A 17,820-nucleotide genomic window follows, 5' to 3' on the forward strand; every position below is an offset into this window, starting at 1 on the left:
AAAAGACAGAGTTAATAATAAGGAAAAAGAAAGAAAGAGAGAAAAAAGCAAAAAAGCGAGAGAACCAGATAAAAAAGAGAGCTAATAATGGGGAAAAAGAAAGAGAAAGAAAGAAAGCAAGAGAACTAAAAAATATGGCAAAAGAAAGAACTCAAGAGAACCAGAGAAAGAAAAAGACAGAGCTAATAATAAGGAGAAAGAGAGAGAAAAAGAAAAAAGCGAGAGAACCAGATAAAAAAGAAAGCAAATAATGGGGAAAAAGAAAGAGAGAAAAAAAGAAAGAAAGCAAGAGAACTAAAAAAATATGGCGAAAGAAAGAACTCGAGAGAACTAGAGAAAGAAAAAGACAGAGCTATTAATAAAGAAAAAGAAAGAAAGAGAGAAAAAAAGAAAAAAAGAGAGAGAACCAGATAAAAAAGAGAGCTAATAATGGGGAAAAAGAAAGAGAGAAAAAAAGAAAGAAAGCGAGTGAACTAAAAAATATGGTGAAAGAAAGAACTCGAAAGAACTAGAGAAAGAAAAAGGAAGAGTCAAAAATCAGGAAAGAGGAAGAAAATGAGAAAGAAAGAGAGAGAAAGAGATAAAAAATATGGAGAAAGAAAGAAAGTGAGTGAACGAGAGAAAAAAGAGAGCTAATAATGAGGAAAAAGAAAGAAAGAGAAAAACGAAAGAAAGCGAGAGAACTAAGAAATATGGCGAAAGAAAGAACTCGAGAGAACTGGAGAAAGAAAAAGGAGAATAAAAAATGGGGAAAGAGAAAGTAAGAGAGTAAAAAAGAAAGAAAGCGAGAAAACGAAAAAATATGGCAAAAGAAAGAAGTCGAGAGAACTAGAGAAAGAAAAAGGAGAGTAAAAAAATTAGGAAAGAGAAAGAAAGTTAGAAAGAAAGAAAGAGAGAGACAGAGAGATAAAAAAATATGACCTTTTTGTTATTTAGCAAGCAAAATTTTGTCATTCTTCCTAGCTAGCTAGCTAGCTTTTTAGCTATCTATCTGGCTATATAGTTAGCATTTTACTCTTTTAGCTAGCTATCTAGCTCCTGTTTAGCCTTTTTACCCGTTTACTTCTCTAGCTAATCGTCAAGCTAGCTATTAAGCAAGCTATTTAGCTAGCTTTTTACATTGTTTTCATGTTATTTAGCTAAAATGTTATGTTTTATTTGTTAATTATCAAGCTAAATGTTGGCCTCCTTTCTGGCTAGCCTTTTAGCTTTGTTTTTAGCTTTTTTATCTGGCTATTGAGTTAGCTTTTTACTCTTTTAGCTAGCTATCTAGCTCCTATTTCATTTTTTACCTGCTTACTTTTCTAACTAAGTGTCAAGCTAGCCACTAATCAAGCTATGCAGCTAGGTTTTTACATTTACTGCATGCTATCTAGCTAACACTTGACCTTTTTTGTTATTTATCGAGCTAAATTTTGTCCTCCTTTCTGGCTAGCTGTCGAGCTTTGTTTTTAGCTTTCTGTCTGGCTATTGAGTTAGCTTTTTACTCTTTTAGCTAGCTATCTAGCTCCTATTTCATTTTTTTACCTGCTTACTTTTCGAAGTAAGTGGCAAGCTAGCCACTAAGCAAGCTAGCCTTTTAAATTTATTGCATGCTATCTAGCTAACACTTGACCTTTTTTTGTTAGTAATCAGGCAAAATTTTGTGCCTGGTTTGTAGCTAGCTATTTAGCTTTGTTTTTAGCTTCCTGTCCAGCTATTTAGATGGCTTTTTACTCTTTTAGCTAGCTATTTAGCTCCTATTTAGTTTTTCTATTTGTTTACTTTTCTGGTTCAGGGTTCAGCTAGCCATTAAGCAAGCTATGCAGCTAGCTTATTACATTTATTGTATGCTATCCAGCTAACATTTGACATTTTTTTGTTAGTTATCTGGCTAAATTTTGTGCCTGGTTTGTAGCTAGCTATCTAGCTTTGCTTTTAGCTTCCTATCCAACTATTTAGATGGCTTTTTACTCTTTTAGCTAGCTATCTAGCTTTGCTTTTAGCTTCCTATCCAACTATTTAGATGGCTTTTTACTCTTTTAGCTAGCTATCTAGCTCCTATTTAGTTTTTCTATTCGTTTACTTTTCTAGCTAAAGGTTGGGCCAATTTTTAGCTATTAAGCTAGCTATGCAGCTAGCGTTTTACATTTATTGCATGCTATCTAGCTAACACTTGGCCTTTTTGTTATTTATCAAGCTAAACTTTGGCGTCCTTTCTGTCTACCTTTGTTTTTAGCTTTCTATCCGGCTCTTTAGTTAGCTTTTTACTGTTTTAGCTAGCTATCTAGCTCCTGTTTCATTTTTTTACCCGTTTACTTTTCTAGCTAAGTGTCAAGCTATTTTTTAGCTATTAAGCAAGCTATGCAGCTAGCATTTTACATTTATTACATGCTATCTAGCTAACACTTGACCTTTTTGTTATTTATCAAGCTAAATTTTGTCTTCCTTCCTAGCTAGCTATCTAGCTTTTTGTTATTGAGTTGTCTCTTTACTCATTTAGTTACCATGGCAAGGTTTGTTTTTGACTGTTGCGGTTTTCAGTGACAGTAGCGCTTCTCTTTTCCCAGCCTCTCCAGTTTAAGGAAGTGGAAGCGGCTTTCTCTTTCTCCCACGGGGCGTTTCGGGATCACGAGCAGCTGCCGGTCGGGGGCTTTTGTTTCCTTCCGTGACAGAAAAAAAGAAGATAGTTTGGACGGTTAGCATTCCTTGTGAACGTTAGCCGGTTAGCATTCATGTTTAGGTGTCTTTATGTAGATCAACAATATTACAAGCGAGGGCAAGATAAACTAAAAAAAATGAAGCTACAAACTCATGCGTTGTTCTCGTGGAACAACAATTTAGCAGTGTGTTCATCTTTGGAGTAAATGTGGTTAACCTGTGTTTGTCATGATCAGCCACGGGATCCGATTTGCTGTTGAACTCGTTTTAAACCCCCGTCTTCTAAAAGGAAGCTGTCAGACAGTCTGCAAACCTACGCTCTCGGCTAGGCAAGCTTTTGTACTCTCCGACACTATCCTGCCCTGTTTTCATGCCTGATACCTGTTGCCGACCTTTTTCTGGACCGTTTCTGCTTTTGCTCCTCCGTCCCGGCCATCGACCTGTTTTGCCCTGTTTCCTGCTTGATACCTGTTGCCGACCTTTTTCTGGACGGTTTCTGTTTTGCTTCTCGTGCCCGGCCATCGCCCTGTTTTGCCCCGTTTCTTGCCTGATACCTGTTGCCGACCTGTTGCCGACCTGTTTCCGGACCCGTTTCTGCTTTTGCTTCTCTGTCCTGGCCATCGAATTGTTTTGCCCTGTTTCCTGCCTGATACCTGTTGCCGACCTCTTTTCTGGACCCGTTTCTGTTTTGTTCCTCCGTCCCGGCAATCGACCTGTTTTGCCCTGTTTCATGCCTGATACCTGTTGCCGACCTTTTTCTGGGACTGTTTCTGTTTTGCTCCCTTGTCCCGGCCATCGACCTGTTTTCCCGTTGCCTACGATGACCCTCTCTCGACAGGAAAGTGTCACTTCTGCGTTCTTGCCATCAGCTAAAAACTGAGTAAAATGAACGCTATTGGGTCCTGTTTCCGTTCCTGTCTTGTGTCCGGATGTATTCCTGCATAGTGCTACTTAACCATTAGCAAAGACTGTTTATAGCTTTTAATGGATAGACCCGTTTTATGGAGTTCCCCGTGTCTCATTTACTCTCAGATTCTGATGCACACGTACGGTTGTGTCGCTCGCTTATCCGGAGGTGTGTCGGGGTCAGGTTCAGTTCAGCTTCCTCGATCGGACTTCCCGCTTTCACGTACTTCGCCGGACCCTTTTAGTGAGAACGGGTGACAACACTCCTGGTGTTTTGTCGCCATGTCATCTAAGACCAGGAAATTTTGCTGACGCGGGACAGAAAAAGTCGAGAGACAATCCGACTCTTGTGAGGAGTGGCTGTGTCAACACGGGGTTGAATCGGCAACTCTAGGCATTGCGCAGATGGGCGTGTCTCCCGTTTACTCACGATGTCTCCCTTTTGGAGCGATCGCGTTTCCACGCAACAGCTGGGATTCAAAAGATCCCGTTTCCTTTTTCGACCCCCACGACTCACGCGTCCGCACGCAGACGGTCCTCCCCATCTCGGAAATGCATCGCTTCATAAACGTCCGATGAATTGCTGCGACCCGATTGGAGAAGGAATATAGGAATATCTGGAGCGATCCAATGAATCCTTTTCATGTGACAAAACGAGTAACCCAGTATGCATACAGTACTCTTTGCGTGTAATCCCATTACATGGGTTAAATAGGGAGCGACGCCATGAATGGTAAATGGTAAATGGTTTGCATTTCTATAGCGCGTTTCAAGTCACTGAAGAGCTTTACTATGTGCTTCACACTTCCCCATTCACACACACGCTCACACGCCAATAGGGAGTCAGCCTCCAAACATTTTGAGGATAATCAAGATGCTAAATGGTAAATGGTCTGCATTTCTATAGCGCTTTTTAAGTCAATGAAGACCTCCCAAAGCGCTTTACAATGTGTTTTACACCTACCCATTCACACCCACACCCACACACCAATAGGGAGTCAGTCTCCAAACGTTTTGAAGATAATCAAGATGCTAAATGGTAAATGGTCTGCATTTCTATAGCGCTTTTCAAGTCAATGAAGACCTCCCAAAGCGCTTTACAATGTGCTTTACTCTTACCCATTCACACACACACACACACACACACACACACACACACACACACACACACACACACACACACACACACACACACACACACACACACCAATAGGGAGTCAGCCTCCAAACGTTTTGAGGATAATAAAGATGATAAATGGTAAATGGTCTGCATTTCTATAGCGCTTTTCAAGTCAATGAAGACAGAACAAGTTGGGTAGCCGGGACGGGAGAACGAAATGTAATCGTGTACAGGAACAAGTCGGGTAGCCGGGACGGGAGAACGAAGCATGGTTGGGATCGATACGGGAAACAGGGGGCGGAATCAGGCAGAATACGGGTAGCCGAGACAGGAGAACGGAGCGTGGATCAGGGATCGATACAGGAAACAGGATACAAGAACAAGTCGGGAACAAAACAAAAGCCAGAGTCAAAAGTGCGCTGAGGTTCGCTGACGGACTGACAAAAGGTGACTGAGAATGAAGTGCTCTAATAGGGAGAGGGGTAATTAGGAAACGAGTGGCAAACGTTCACCTGGTTCTGAAATGTCTCCTTTTGTCTCGTGCAGTCTTGGCTGAGGATGTACGGCTACCTGCCTCAAGCTAGCCGACAGATGTCCACCATGCGCTCCACGCAGATCCTGGCTAACGCTATTAGCGACATGCAGCGCTTCTACGGCCTGGAAGTCACCGGACAAATGGACCAAGAAACCATCAGGTAGGCGTTTTTTGTCTGCCACTTCATGCATGAGTACACCATGTCGAGACCAGAACGGAGACAGGACCCACTTGTGTTACGTTTCTCTCAGTTTTATTGGGAGAAAGGAAAGGGTTGCCCCCACGATCCGGTGATTGCTGGACGCGGGAAGCAGGTCGCACTGAATGCGGAAGTGGGATTTCGGGTGTTGGGAACGGAAAAAACGGATCAGTCGCCGGGACAGGAGAGCAAAAAACATGGTCGGGATCGGAAACAAGTCGAAAGCCAGGAGAGTAGAGTAGACGTGGCCCGGATCAAAAAAACTGGTCGAAGCCGGAGAGACTGACGCGAGCAAAAACAGGTGGGCGTCAGGGTCGAAAAAGCTTGCCTAGAGTACACTGAGGTTCGCAGACGGACTGACAACGGGTGACAGAAAGACGAGGGTTTAAATATGGGCAGGGGGCCATCGGTAGTCATGACACACCATGATTCTAACAAGATTAGAAAATCTACTGATTTAAAACCCAACTCAATAGCCGATGGTATAGTGCAAGTGTAGGGTTTCATTTGCCACGGAACACATTAGTACACCATGATTCTAGAAAAATCTACGGTTTGAGAACTAGTGTTGTAGTACTAGTAGTGCTAGCTGCAGATGTATTGTTTTTGTTTCCACTAAACTCTTAAGAGCACCAAGATTCTAGTAGGGTGAGAAAATCCATCGGTTGAGAGCCCAGTCAGAGAGCCAGTGGTGAAGTACAAAGGCTAGCTGCAAGTGTACATGGAGATAGATAGATAGATGTCTACATAGATGTTTAGATAGCTGTCTAGATAGATGGATAGATCTTTAGTGAGATATAGATAGATCATCTATCTATCTAACCGATCGATCGGATAGATAGATAGATAGATAGATAGATAGATAGATAGATAGATAGATAGATAGATAGATCTTTAGTTAGATATAGATAGATGGATAGAGATAGATCGATATATGTCTAGATAGATGGATAGATAGATCTTTAGTTAGATATAGATAGATATAGATGGATAGATAGATAGATAGATAGATAGATAGATAGATAGATCTTTAGTTAGATAGAGATGGATAGAGATAGATGGATGGATAGATAGATGGATATAGATAGATAGATGGATATAGATAGATAGATAGATAGATGGATAGGGATAGATAGATAGATAGATCTAGATCTTTAGTTAGATATAGATAAATGGATAGAGATAGATAGATAGATAGATAGATAGAGAGATCGATGGATAGATAGATAGATAGATAGATAGATAGATCTTTAGTTAGATAGAGATGGATAGAGATAGATGGATGGATAGATAGATGGATATAGATAGATAGATGGATATAGATAGATAGATAGATGGATAGGGATAGATAGATAGATGGATAGGGATAGATAGATAGATAGATCTAGATCTTTAGTTAGATATAGATAAATGGATAGAGATAGATGATAGATAGATAGATAGATAGATAGATAGATAGATCTTTAGTTAGATAGAGATGGATAGAGATAGATGGATAGAGATAGATGGATGGATAGATAGATGGATATAGATAGATAGATAGATGGATAGGGATAGATAGATAGATAGATCTAGATCTTTAGTTAGATATAGATAAATGGATAGAGATAGATGATAGATAGATAGATAGATAGATAGATATAGAGATAGATATAGAGATAGATGATGGATAGATAGATAGATGGATAGAGATAGATAGATAGATAGATAGATCTTTAGTTAGATATAGATAGATGGATAGAGATAGATCGATATATGTCTAGATAGATGGATAGATAGATCTTTAGTTAGATATAGATAGATAGATAGATGGATAGATGGATAGATAGAGAGATAGATGGATAGAGATAGATAGATGGATAGATAGATAGATCAATAGATGTCTAGATAGATAAATCGATAGATGTCTAGATATAGATAGATAGATACTTCATTCATTCTTGTAGGTAAATTCACACTTCCAGCAGTATCCTTGTGTTTAACAGATTAACAGGATGGCCTCAGGGTGCTGTGTTGTAGTTTAGCTTTTGTGTCTCTGTCTGTCCTGAAAGCGCTGAAGCCTGGTAGCTGGGTAGCTCTACGAGTCACATTTCCGTAAAACACTGCAAACGGCACTCCCTGTACGCTTTGATGTTTTCACCTACTGCACTAGGATTCTAGCAAGATCTACATTGTTTTGTTGTTTTTTTGTCTCGAAGCGCAATGAAAAGACCCCGTTGCGGTGTCCCTGACAAGTTCGGAGGCCAGATCAAAACCAACGTGAGGCGGAAACGCTACGCGATCACCGGACACAAGTGGAACAAGAACCAGCTCACATACAGGTGACCGATCGAAATCCTTTCGTATCGCCGCAACTCATGTTCCCTCTAAGCTGGCAAGACCCTTTCAGCAAATCTGTCCAAAATACAGCAGGCAAAAACCACGCCGGTTTCTTCTTCGGTGTTTTAAGCGCGCTATTTTTAGGTCAATGCCAGCACGAGATTGAGTAAATGAAAGTATGTGTGCGCTTGGACTCGGATTATTGTGAGAGAAAGGCGGCGGGTGGGTAGGAGCCGGGGTCGGTGGAGTAATTTGTTTTTGAAAAAACAAATTATAATTGTATTTTTTTTTTATCATTAAGACAGGTAGCTAAAGGATTTTTTTACTAACGTGCCTATATCAATGTTGCTGTGCAAGGTTCGGTCTCTTTACAGAGACATGGCTCTTTTGGCTCAGCTTTATAAAAAGAGCCGGCTTTTTTGGCTCCTAAAAGGCTCTTCAGATTGTTTATGTCGCCTTCATCCACGTAACATTAGTCACAAAATGACAGAAAAAGGAGAAAAATAAGGCGAAATAAATGGACAAAAAACACAAGAAAAAAAATACAGAAAAAGAGGAAAAAAGGGAAAGGCAAAAAAGGAAAAACAGGGGAAAAAGAAGAAGAGAAAAGGAAGTAACAAATAACATAAAAGGGGAATCTAGAGAACAAAGGAAGAAAAAGCAAAAAATAGTATGAAGCTAGGAAAAAGGAAACAAAAAAGAAAAAAACAAATGAAATAAGGTAAAAACACAAGAAAAAAAATACAGAAAAAGAGGAAAAAAGGGAAAGGCAAAAAAGGAAAAACAGGGGAAAAAGAAGAAGAGAAAAGGAAGTAACAAATAACATAAAAGGGGAATCTAGAGAACAAAGGAAGAAAAAGCAAAAAATAGTATGAAGCTAGGAAAAAGGAAACAAAAAAGAAAAAACAAATGAAATAAGGTAAAAATCAAAGAGGTCTAGTGGTCTTGTTGCCACCATTGTACTTCCTCTAAAAATGGTTACTAAATACATTTCTGTACCGTGCAACCGACTAAATAACCCCCAAAATGTTAGTATTATGTCACAAAAGATACATTAGTCATTTTATTCAAACAAATATACAAATATAAGAAATATAATTTAGCATTGCCATTTTAGAGCAAATAAGCCCAGCACAAAATTGACTTCCAAGTAACTCAGAACTTTGGAATGGATGGGGCGACTGCGTCCTATTTTTGGCAGTTCCCAAACCATGTACCATAATGAAATCTGAAAACGAGAAGTTTTGAACATAATTAAAACATCCAAGTGTCATGGACCAGGCTATGTATTGATAAAATAATGTTCTCACCGTACGTGATTATGTCAATTGGAGGGACATTCTCAAGTACAGAACTTTAGGCAAATTTCCCACTTCTTTGGCTATCTAACAAGTTTAGCAACCTCAAACACCGTCACCTGATACTGAGAGTATCATATATCTGAGACCATGCCCATCGAGGCGTGATCTGATCGAGTATCCCTGGTCCATTTAAAAAGAATTGGCTTAGCGATAGCCGGTTTCTTTTTTTTCTGACTGGTTGGTTGGTTGGTTGGTTGGGTGGTTGGTTAGTCTCGCATGACGGCCGCACCAAGCCTGCACTCCCTCCGTGGGTCATACATTGCGACCATCCAGAGCACGAGACCAAATATCTCAACAACAATTGAGAGGACGGTTTCAGATTTAACACCATGTTTGCCGGTCCTTGGGAATTAGCTTTTTTTCCCTACAAGGGAATATCCCCAAATCGCCTATAATTTTTGTGCTAGTAACTTCTAGACTTTTGGCGTGTTCGCATACTCCCATAATATCCGGAGCCTTCCCCTCCCCCCTTTTCCCCCCATCATTAATTCTTCGTGTTGATAATTTGTGTGTGCTATTTTGAATCCATTTTCTTGGGATTAGTAATTCATATCAGAACTCAAAGAACTCAAAGTACTAACACATTTTTTTATCGGTGTAGGAAATTCTAGCATCCTTCAGAGAAAAAAAGATTTATGGTGGAGCACAAGTAACACCTAGAGGCAGATTTGTTTATTGATTGCAGTTAAGAATAATTAGTTTTGATCCTAGCGATTTTCAAAATTGAAGCTAGAAAATCCTTAAACTGTAAACTCAGCAAAATGTGACTTGTTGTCAGGTTTATCTATCTATCTATCTATCTATCTATCTATATATCTATCTATCTATCTATCTATCTATCTTTCTATCTATCTATCTATCTATTTAGACATCTATCTATTTAGACATATATCTATTTAGACATCTATCTATCCATCTATCTATCTAGATTTAACTAAAGATCTATCCATCTAGATCTATCTATCTATCTATCTATCTATCTATCTATCTATCTATCTATCTATCTATCTATCTATCTATCTATCTATCTATCTATCTATCTATCTATCTATCTATCTATCTATCTATCTATCTATCTATTTAGACATCTATCTATTTAGACATCTATCTATCCATCTATCTATTTAGATTTAACTAAAGATCTATCCATCTAGATCTATCTATCTATCTATCTATCTATCTAGATTTAACTAAAGATCTATCTATCTATCTATCTATCTATCTATCTATCTATCTATCTAGATCTAACTAAAGATCTATCTATCTATCTATCTATCTATCTATCTATCTATCTATCTATCTAGATCTTTCTATCTATCTAGATTGAACTAAAGATCTACCCATCTAGATCTATCTATCTATCTATCTAGACATCTATCTATCTATCTATCTATCTATCTATCTATCTATCTATCTATCTACCTATCTATCTATCTATCTATCTATCTATCTATCTATCTATCTATCTATCTATCTATCTATCTATCTATCTATCTATCTATCTATCTATCTATCTATCTATCTATCTATCTATCTATCTATCTATCTATCTATCTATCTATCTATCTATCTATCTATCTGATTGCTCAGATATGTGTTCTATTTCAGCATCCAGAACTACACCCCCAAGATCGGCGAGTACAACTCCTTCGCGGCCATCCGGCAGGCCTTCCGGGTGTGGGAGAGCGTAACGCCGCTCACCTTCGCCGAGATCCCCTACCAGGAAATCAAATATGGCCGACGCAAGGAGCCCGACATCATGCTCTTCTTCGCCTCCGGTTACCACGGCGACAGCTCCCCCTTCGACGGCGAGGGGGGCTTCCTGGCCCACGCTTACTTTCCCGGTCCCGGCATGGGAGGGGACACGCATTTCGACTCCGACGAACCCTGGACCATCGGCAACCACAACGTTCAAGGTCGGTCTCTGAAAGACAACGGCGTCTCGGTTTTAGGACCCTTTTTGCGACGCGTTTGCGGGTTTCCAAACGAGTTTTCTTGAAGTATAAAATCCCGCAGGGTTTTATTTCAAACGCGCAAAATTTGCAACGTAGGCAGTCGGAACACACACTGTAATGCCGACAGATGAAAAAATCCGCCTAAAAGCATTTCCGCATCATCTGATGTTCTTAGTTCCTAGTTAAGAGTTTTATCAAAATTTGTGTGGTTGGACTTTTAGAATCGATGCAAATATATTAGCTGCTAGACAAGGTATTAATAGTTAACTCTGTGAAACTAGCATAAACTACAAAAAATATATTATTGAACTGAAAATTGAAATGAAATGATTTGCATTTATATAGCGCTTTTCAAGTCAATGAAGACTTCCCAAAGCGCTTTACAATGTGCTTCACATTTCCCAAAAGCGGCCGTGCAGCCATGTAAGGCGCTAACCGGCTTATTGGGGGCGTTAGGGGTTCAGTGTCTTACCCAAGGACACTTCGACATGTAACACGGAGGAGCCGGGATTCGAACTGCGATCTTTTGATCCCAAGACGAGCGCTCTACCTCCTCAGCCACTGCCGCCCCGTTATTGACAGCTAAAGTGATGCTAGAAGCTAATGCATATCTAGCAATCAAAGCACTTTGATGGAAGTTACTCTGCCAGCTCAACAGTCGCTCCAAATTCGGTCTTTGAAGGATATTAGCCATTCTGTTCACTCATTAACTCAGTTAACTCATTAACTCAAAATCAGCGTAGCCATAGGAGTGAAGTTTTTTCTTGTTATTGTTGAATTTTATCAGTTTGTTGTCTGCCGGGTAAGCTGTATGGAAGAGTCTTGATTAAGAGAGTGAGAGGAAGAACGGATGAGGTGGTGATGGAGGAGCAGAGTGGTTTCAGGAAAGGAAGAGGACAGGTGTGTGAGAAATATTTTGCAAAAGGTAAAGATGTTTATTTGGCTTTCATTGACTTGGAAAAGGCGTATGACAGAGTTGATAGAGAGGCGTTGTGGCAAGTGATGGTGATATATGGAGTGGGTGGAAAGTTGTTGGAAGCATTGAAGAGTTTTTATGTGAACAGCAGAGCATGTGTAAGAGTAGGGAGTGAGCCAAGTGAGTGGTTCCCTGTGTTGACTGGTGTGAGACAGGGGTGTGTGATGTTACCATGGCTGTTTAATGTGTACATGGACGGTGTGGAGAGAGAGGTGAATCCAAGAGTATCTGGCAGAAGTGTAGAGATGATCGATAACAGGGGAACTGTGTGGCAGGTAAGTTAGTTGTTTTTTGCAGATGACACAGCGCTTGTGGCTGATTCTGAGGAAACTTTGAGAAGGTTGGTCATGGAGTTTGGAAGAGTATGTGATAGGCATAAGTTATGTGTGAATGTTGACAAGAGTAAGGCGATGAAGTGTTCACTTGATGGAGTGGGCGTGGCGTTAGAAATAAGTTTGCATGGACAGGTGCTGGAAGAAGTTGAAAGCTCTAGGTGCTTGGGCTGTGATGTGGCTGCAGTTGTTGGAATGGAGTGCGAGGTATTGCACAGAGTCAATCAAGGAAGCAAGGTCTTGGGTGCTCTGAGGAGAGTGATGAGCAACAAGAGTATGAGTATGAATGTTGAGAGGGGACTGTATGAGAGTGTGATTGTGCCGACTGTGTTGTATAGTGCAGAGATTTGGAGCCTAAAAACAGATTTGAGAAGTGTTTGAGGAGTATGTTAGGAGTGACAAGATTGGAAAGATTAAGAAATGAAATTGTGAGAGACAGAACTGGAGTAGTGCGGCACAGTTCATGTCTTGGGAACCTCCTGCGTGGGTTCAAATCCAGCTCCAGACTTCCTGTGCGGAGTTTGTATGTTCTCCCCGTGCTTGCGTGGGTTTCCTCCGGGCACTCCGGTTTCCTCCCACATTCCAAAAACATGCATTTCAGGTGAATTGGCCGGTCCAAATTGTCCCTAGGTGTGACTGAGCGAGTGAGTTGTCTGTCCTCGTGTGCCCTGCGATTGGGTGGCAACCAGTTCAGGGTGTCCCCTGCCCACTGCCCGATGATTGCTGGGATGGGCTCCAGCACCCCCGCGACCCTACTGAGGATAAGCAGTGTAGCTAATGAGATGAGATGAGAACTGGAGTAGTCGTGGAACTGAGCAAGCGTGTGGATAAGAAAGTACTTTGTTGGTTCGGACACATGGAGAGGATGGATGAGGAGCGAAGGTTGAAGAGGATCTACAGAGCAGAAGTCAACGGAAGGAGACCAAGAGGAAGGTTGCTATTGACGTGGATGGATGGTGTTATGACTGCACTGCAGGAAAGAGGTCGAAATCTAGTGGAAGCGAGAGCTCTCGTTGGTGATAGGAATGATTGTGAAAGGATAGTGGGATGTTTTGACGCGTTCTATGATGCGGCAGGGGTAAACCAGTGAAAGCTGTCGGGCCCTGCTGTCGAACAGAAGAGTGTGTTGCGTCACCCTGACCCGAGTGACATGGCCGCTTTCTGGTGTACCGTTTCATCTGGAGGGACGAAAGCATGACCGACTTAGGTGCAGAGGTGCCAAACTTCTTTGGGTGTTTGGGCAATTGGGTTGGCCATGGTCCAAAAATGTTTGTGTGTGTTTTTTTTGCTATTTTGTTCCTTTTTATTTTCTTTGTTATTGTATGTGTTTGTCTTGCTGTCGGTCACCCCTATTTAGGGATATTGCCAAGGTAGGTAGGTAGGTAGATAGATAGATGTCTAGATAGATGTCTAGATAGATGTCTAGATAGATAGATAGATAGATGTCTAGATAGATAGATAGATAGATAGATAGATAGATATTGTTGAATTATGTTAACATTACTAAGAAAATAATAAGAGCGACAAGTAACACACAAACACACCAAAGTTAGAATTAATGTGCTAGCTAAACAGTAGCTAAACTTTAAGCTTCAAAGTCCCAATTTATTTTGGTCATATGTACACTAATTAACTCAATTAACTCATAAACAGTTTATCCACACAAGTGTGTGTATTTTCTTCATTACTGTTTAGAATTAGCGTTGATAAAAATAACATGAAAACCTAAAAGTTTGAGTTACACTGCTAGCTCAACAGTAGATCCATATTCAGTCTTTGATTGCTATTGGCCATTCCGTTCACTCATTAACTCAGGGTATCCATTGGAGTGAAGTCTAAGTTTTTTCTTTGTTATTTTTGATTTATCTTAGCATTACTAATAATAAGAACGACGAGTGACAAAAACACAAACACACAAGTTAGATTTAATGTGCTAGCTCAATAGTAGCTAAACTTTGAGCTTCAAAGTCCCATTTTCTATTGGTCATTTTGTACACTCATTAACTCAATTAACTCATAAACAGTTTATCAATACAAGTGTGAGTATTTTCTTCATTACTGTTTAGAATTAGCGCTGATAAAAATAACATGAAAACCTAAAAGTTTGAGTTTCACTGCTAGCTCAACAGTAGCTCCAAATTCAGTCTGATATTGGCCCTTCCGTCACTCATTAACTCAGTTAACTCATTGACTCAAAGGCGACTTATCCATACTAGAGAAGTGTGAGTATCTATTTCACCCCCTGTGGATAATCAGTGCCGAGAATTGTTACTACGAGTAACAATCGAAACACAAAAGCCATTTTATTCCAAAGTGTGGGTGTTTCTTTGAGTTCCTGCTCCAAAGCCTTCTATTGTTCCTGGAACCGATCGGCTCTGGTCAACGTCGACGTTTCCCTTTATCGACCAAAGAAAAACAAATTGTGGAGAAGCAAGGTTCGAACGCGCAACCAATTTTTCCTGTCCGGAGTGGTCCTTCTCTTGTTTACCTCGAGATCAGAGAAGCCAGCCGCTGCGTTTAAAGACTTCCAGTGGAGTCGTTCTCAAGGAGACACTCCTCTGTCTACGTCCCCTGGCAGTCATCAAATGAGTTGAGTGTCCACAAACACGGAGTCATTACCTCCTGCACCGTTTAGTGAATCCAACCGTGTAAAATAGTTGATAATATGACTGGCTAGAGAAAGAAACAGAAGAAAATAAAGTCCAGGATGCATGAATCTCTTTACCCAACTTTGGCTTGCATGAGCAGCTGTGGAACACGATCGATACTCAAGGACAAAGCAGGAGCAGCGAACGATAACAATAGCAGCTAGTGGCGAGCCCTGGTCTGCAGTCGAGTGGCTAGAGAAGGAAACAATAGAGAAAAATGCACCAGAGGCCTGAATCACGGAATTTTAGCAACATTTGATTGCATGAGCAGCTGTGGAAGTTGAGTGACATTAAAAGACAAAGCAGTAGCAGTTAACAACAACAGCAAAGGGGCTCACATGAGTGGCTAGAGAAGGAAACAGTGGGGAAAGAAATCACCAGGCCATGAAATCTGCTTGGATGAGCAGCTGTGGAAGGCGATTGACACAATTGCGGCTACCTGAGAGCCATAGCCTGCTGCCATGTGGTTAACATGTGTGGCTAGAGAAAGACACAGTGGAAAAAAAGTGGAAAGTCGAGGTGACTCGACATATAGGTTAGATGGATTCAATTGGATTCCCTACGTCCACTGGCAGTCATCAAATGAGTTGAATGCCCACAAACATTGAGTATTAACTTCCTGGAACGTTTAGTGAATCCAACCGTGTAAAATATTAACTCCGAAACACACACCGTAATGCCGAAAGATGAAAAAATCCACCTAAAAGCATTTCCGCATCATCAGATGTTCTTAGTTCCAGTCTTTTCATTTCCCCTAATATTCGTTCACAAATAAACAGACTTGTTAAACTATTCCTGATATGGTCGTTAGCCTCTGACCTTTTCATTGACACCACTCTCGGCCAATAGCAGCCTTTCTTTTACAGCCATCAGCTTGCACTAGCCTTTATTGGTAAAACCGAGACGGCCGATTATTCGATGTGTATTAAAATCAGAGCCAAAAAACACGTGCGAAAAATACAACTTGGGGTCGATTTTTACGCACCATTATTAAGTGTGCACAATTATGGACTCACGTCTGGAAAAATAAGTCAAACATTTACAACTCTTTCACAATGTCTTAAAAAATGGCCAAAGTAAAATACACATTTGCAAACTTTTTAATGGCTGTAAACCGGTCACTTTTGGAAAAGGCTCGACCTACCCTCAAGTTATTGTCCTAGCTGTTTTCCGACTAAGATGCCCATGCTACACTCTTTTGCTAGCATTTGATTGTGTGTTCTATCTCAATAATATGATGAAAAAATCCGCCTAAAAGCATTTGTGCATTATCAGATGTTCCTAGTTCTAATCACTTCATAAACAGACTCGTAATATGGCTGTTATCCACTCTCCTTCTGATTGACACCACTCTCGCCCAATAGCAGGCTTTCTTTTACGGCCCACAGCTTGCATTAGCCTTTATTGGTAAATCCGAGACGGCCGATTATTCGATGTGTATTAAAATCAAAGCCAAAAAACACGTGCGAAAAATACACCTCGGGGTCCATTTTTACGCACCATTATTAAGTGTGCACAATTATGGACTCAATATGTATTAAAATCTGGGCCAAAAAACACTGACATCTGGAAAAAGAAGTCAAACATTTACAACTCTTTCACAATGTCTTAGAAAATGGCCAAAGTAAAGTACACATTTGCAAACTTTTTTATGGCTGTAAACTGGTCACTTTTGGAAAAGGCTAGACCTACCCTTAAGCTGTTGTCCCATGTTAAGATGCCCATGCTACACTCTTTGCTAGCATTTGATTGCAAAAAACGTTCAGGGAAGAATAAAAACTTTTTTGTGTGTTCCAACTCAGTGGAGTCGTTCCCAAGGAGACACTCCTTTGTCTGCACTTTGTGGCCGTAATCTTAAGTGGGGGGCCACAAACTCCCACTTAGAAGAGGGGGGGGTTCAAGGGGTTAAGCTCGGCCGTCCTGTCCTTTGTGTCTTTGGAGATAAGAGGACAGAAGAGACGACTGTCACTAAATGGGTGGAGGGGTTTTTGAGGAGAGTGCCCCTGGGAAACAATGGGACGCTCTTCATGTCCACAGGAAACACTCAATTAGGAAATGAAGCAGCTTTATTTATTCAGTGGACTGCGAGGAGACCACATGAATCCGCTCTTAAGCCAGTAAAAGATTGACATTTTCAATCAGCGACGTGAGTGGCTAGAGAAGGAAACCATAGGAAAGCCTAAATGAGTATTTGGCGAGATACTGACTAATTGTTCAGTAACATTGTGTCACGATTACCGATTTGGATCATCTGTGCCCGCTCATTTGGCTTCCTGTCCTTTTTTAATCTCCGTCCTGTCACACTCCGTTTGTCAGTCCGTCTGCAAACCTCTGTTGTTACAAGGCAAGCCTTTTTGAGCCTGACTCCCGCCTGTCCCGTTTTTGCACCCGTTTTTCCACCTGTCCGTTCATGATCTCCCCGTTTGTCTCCGGCTACGACCCGTTTTTGATCCCCACCACTTCTGCTCTCCCGTCCCGGCTTACGACCCGTTTTTAATCCCGACCACGTTTTTGCTCTCCCGTCCCAGCCATCGACCTGTTTTTTTCGTCCTTGACACCGCCGTCTCTCACTACAAAAGATCCTCTTCCGTATTTCGATCCCAAACTGATTGCGAGAGCAACTTGCTTCACCGGATCGCGGGCACTGCCCTTCCTCTTTCGGTTAAAAAAACTTGTGGTTAACGCTACGCATCTGGGTCCTGATTCCGTTCTAGTCGTGACACCTTGGTTCCTTACAGTCATTAGCCGAGTAACTCTAACTTTCATCACTAGGTGGCAGCAAAACACTTGTAAAACTATTCCCGATATGGTCGTTAGCCCCTGACCATT

The 17,820-nt window shown here is 40.9% G+C and overlaps 1 protein-coding gene across 1 annotated transcript in view; it reads left to right on the forward strand.

Moving 5' to 3' along the window:
- mmp15b (matrix metallopeptidase 15b) overlaps positions 1–17,820 on the forward strand; it is a 45,333-nt gene that overhangs the window by 2,680 nt on the left and 24,833 nt on the right. Inside the window, exons 2-4 of the mRNA XM_088333454.1 lie at positions 5,213–5,361; positions 7,599–7,721; positions 10,689–10,996. Coding sequence (XP_088189580.1) covers positions 5,213–5,361; positions 7,599–7,721; positions 10,689–10,996 — 580 coding nt within the window. The remainder of the gene's footprint in view (positions 1–5,212; positions 5,362–7,598; positions 7,722–10,688; positions 10,997–17,820) is intronic.

This window comes from Urocampus carinirostris, chromosome 4 (genome assembly GCF_059441175.1).
Source record: "Urocampus carinirostris isolate Australia breed hairy pipefish chromosome 4, RoL_Ucar_1.0, whole genome shotgun sequence".
NCBI classification, from domain to species: Eukaryota; Metazoa; Chordata; class Actinopteri; order Syngnathiformes; family Syngnathidae; genus Urocampus; species Urocampus carinirostris.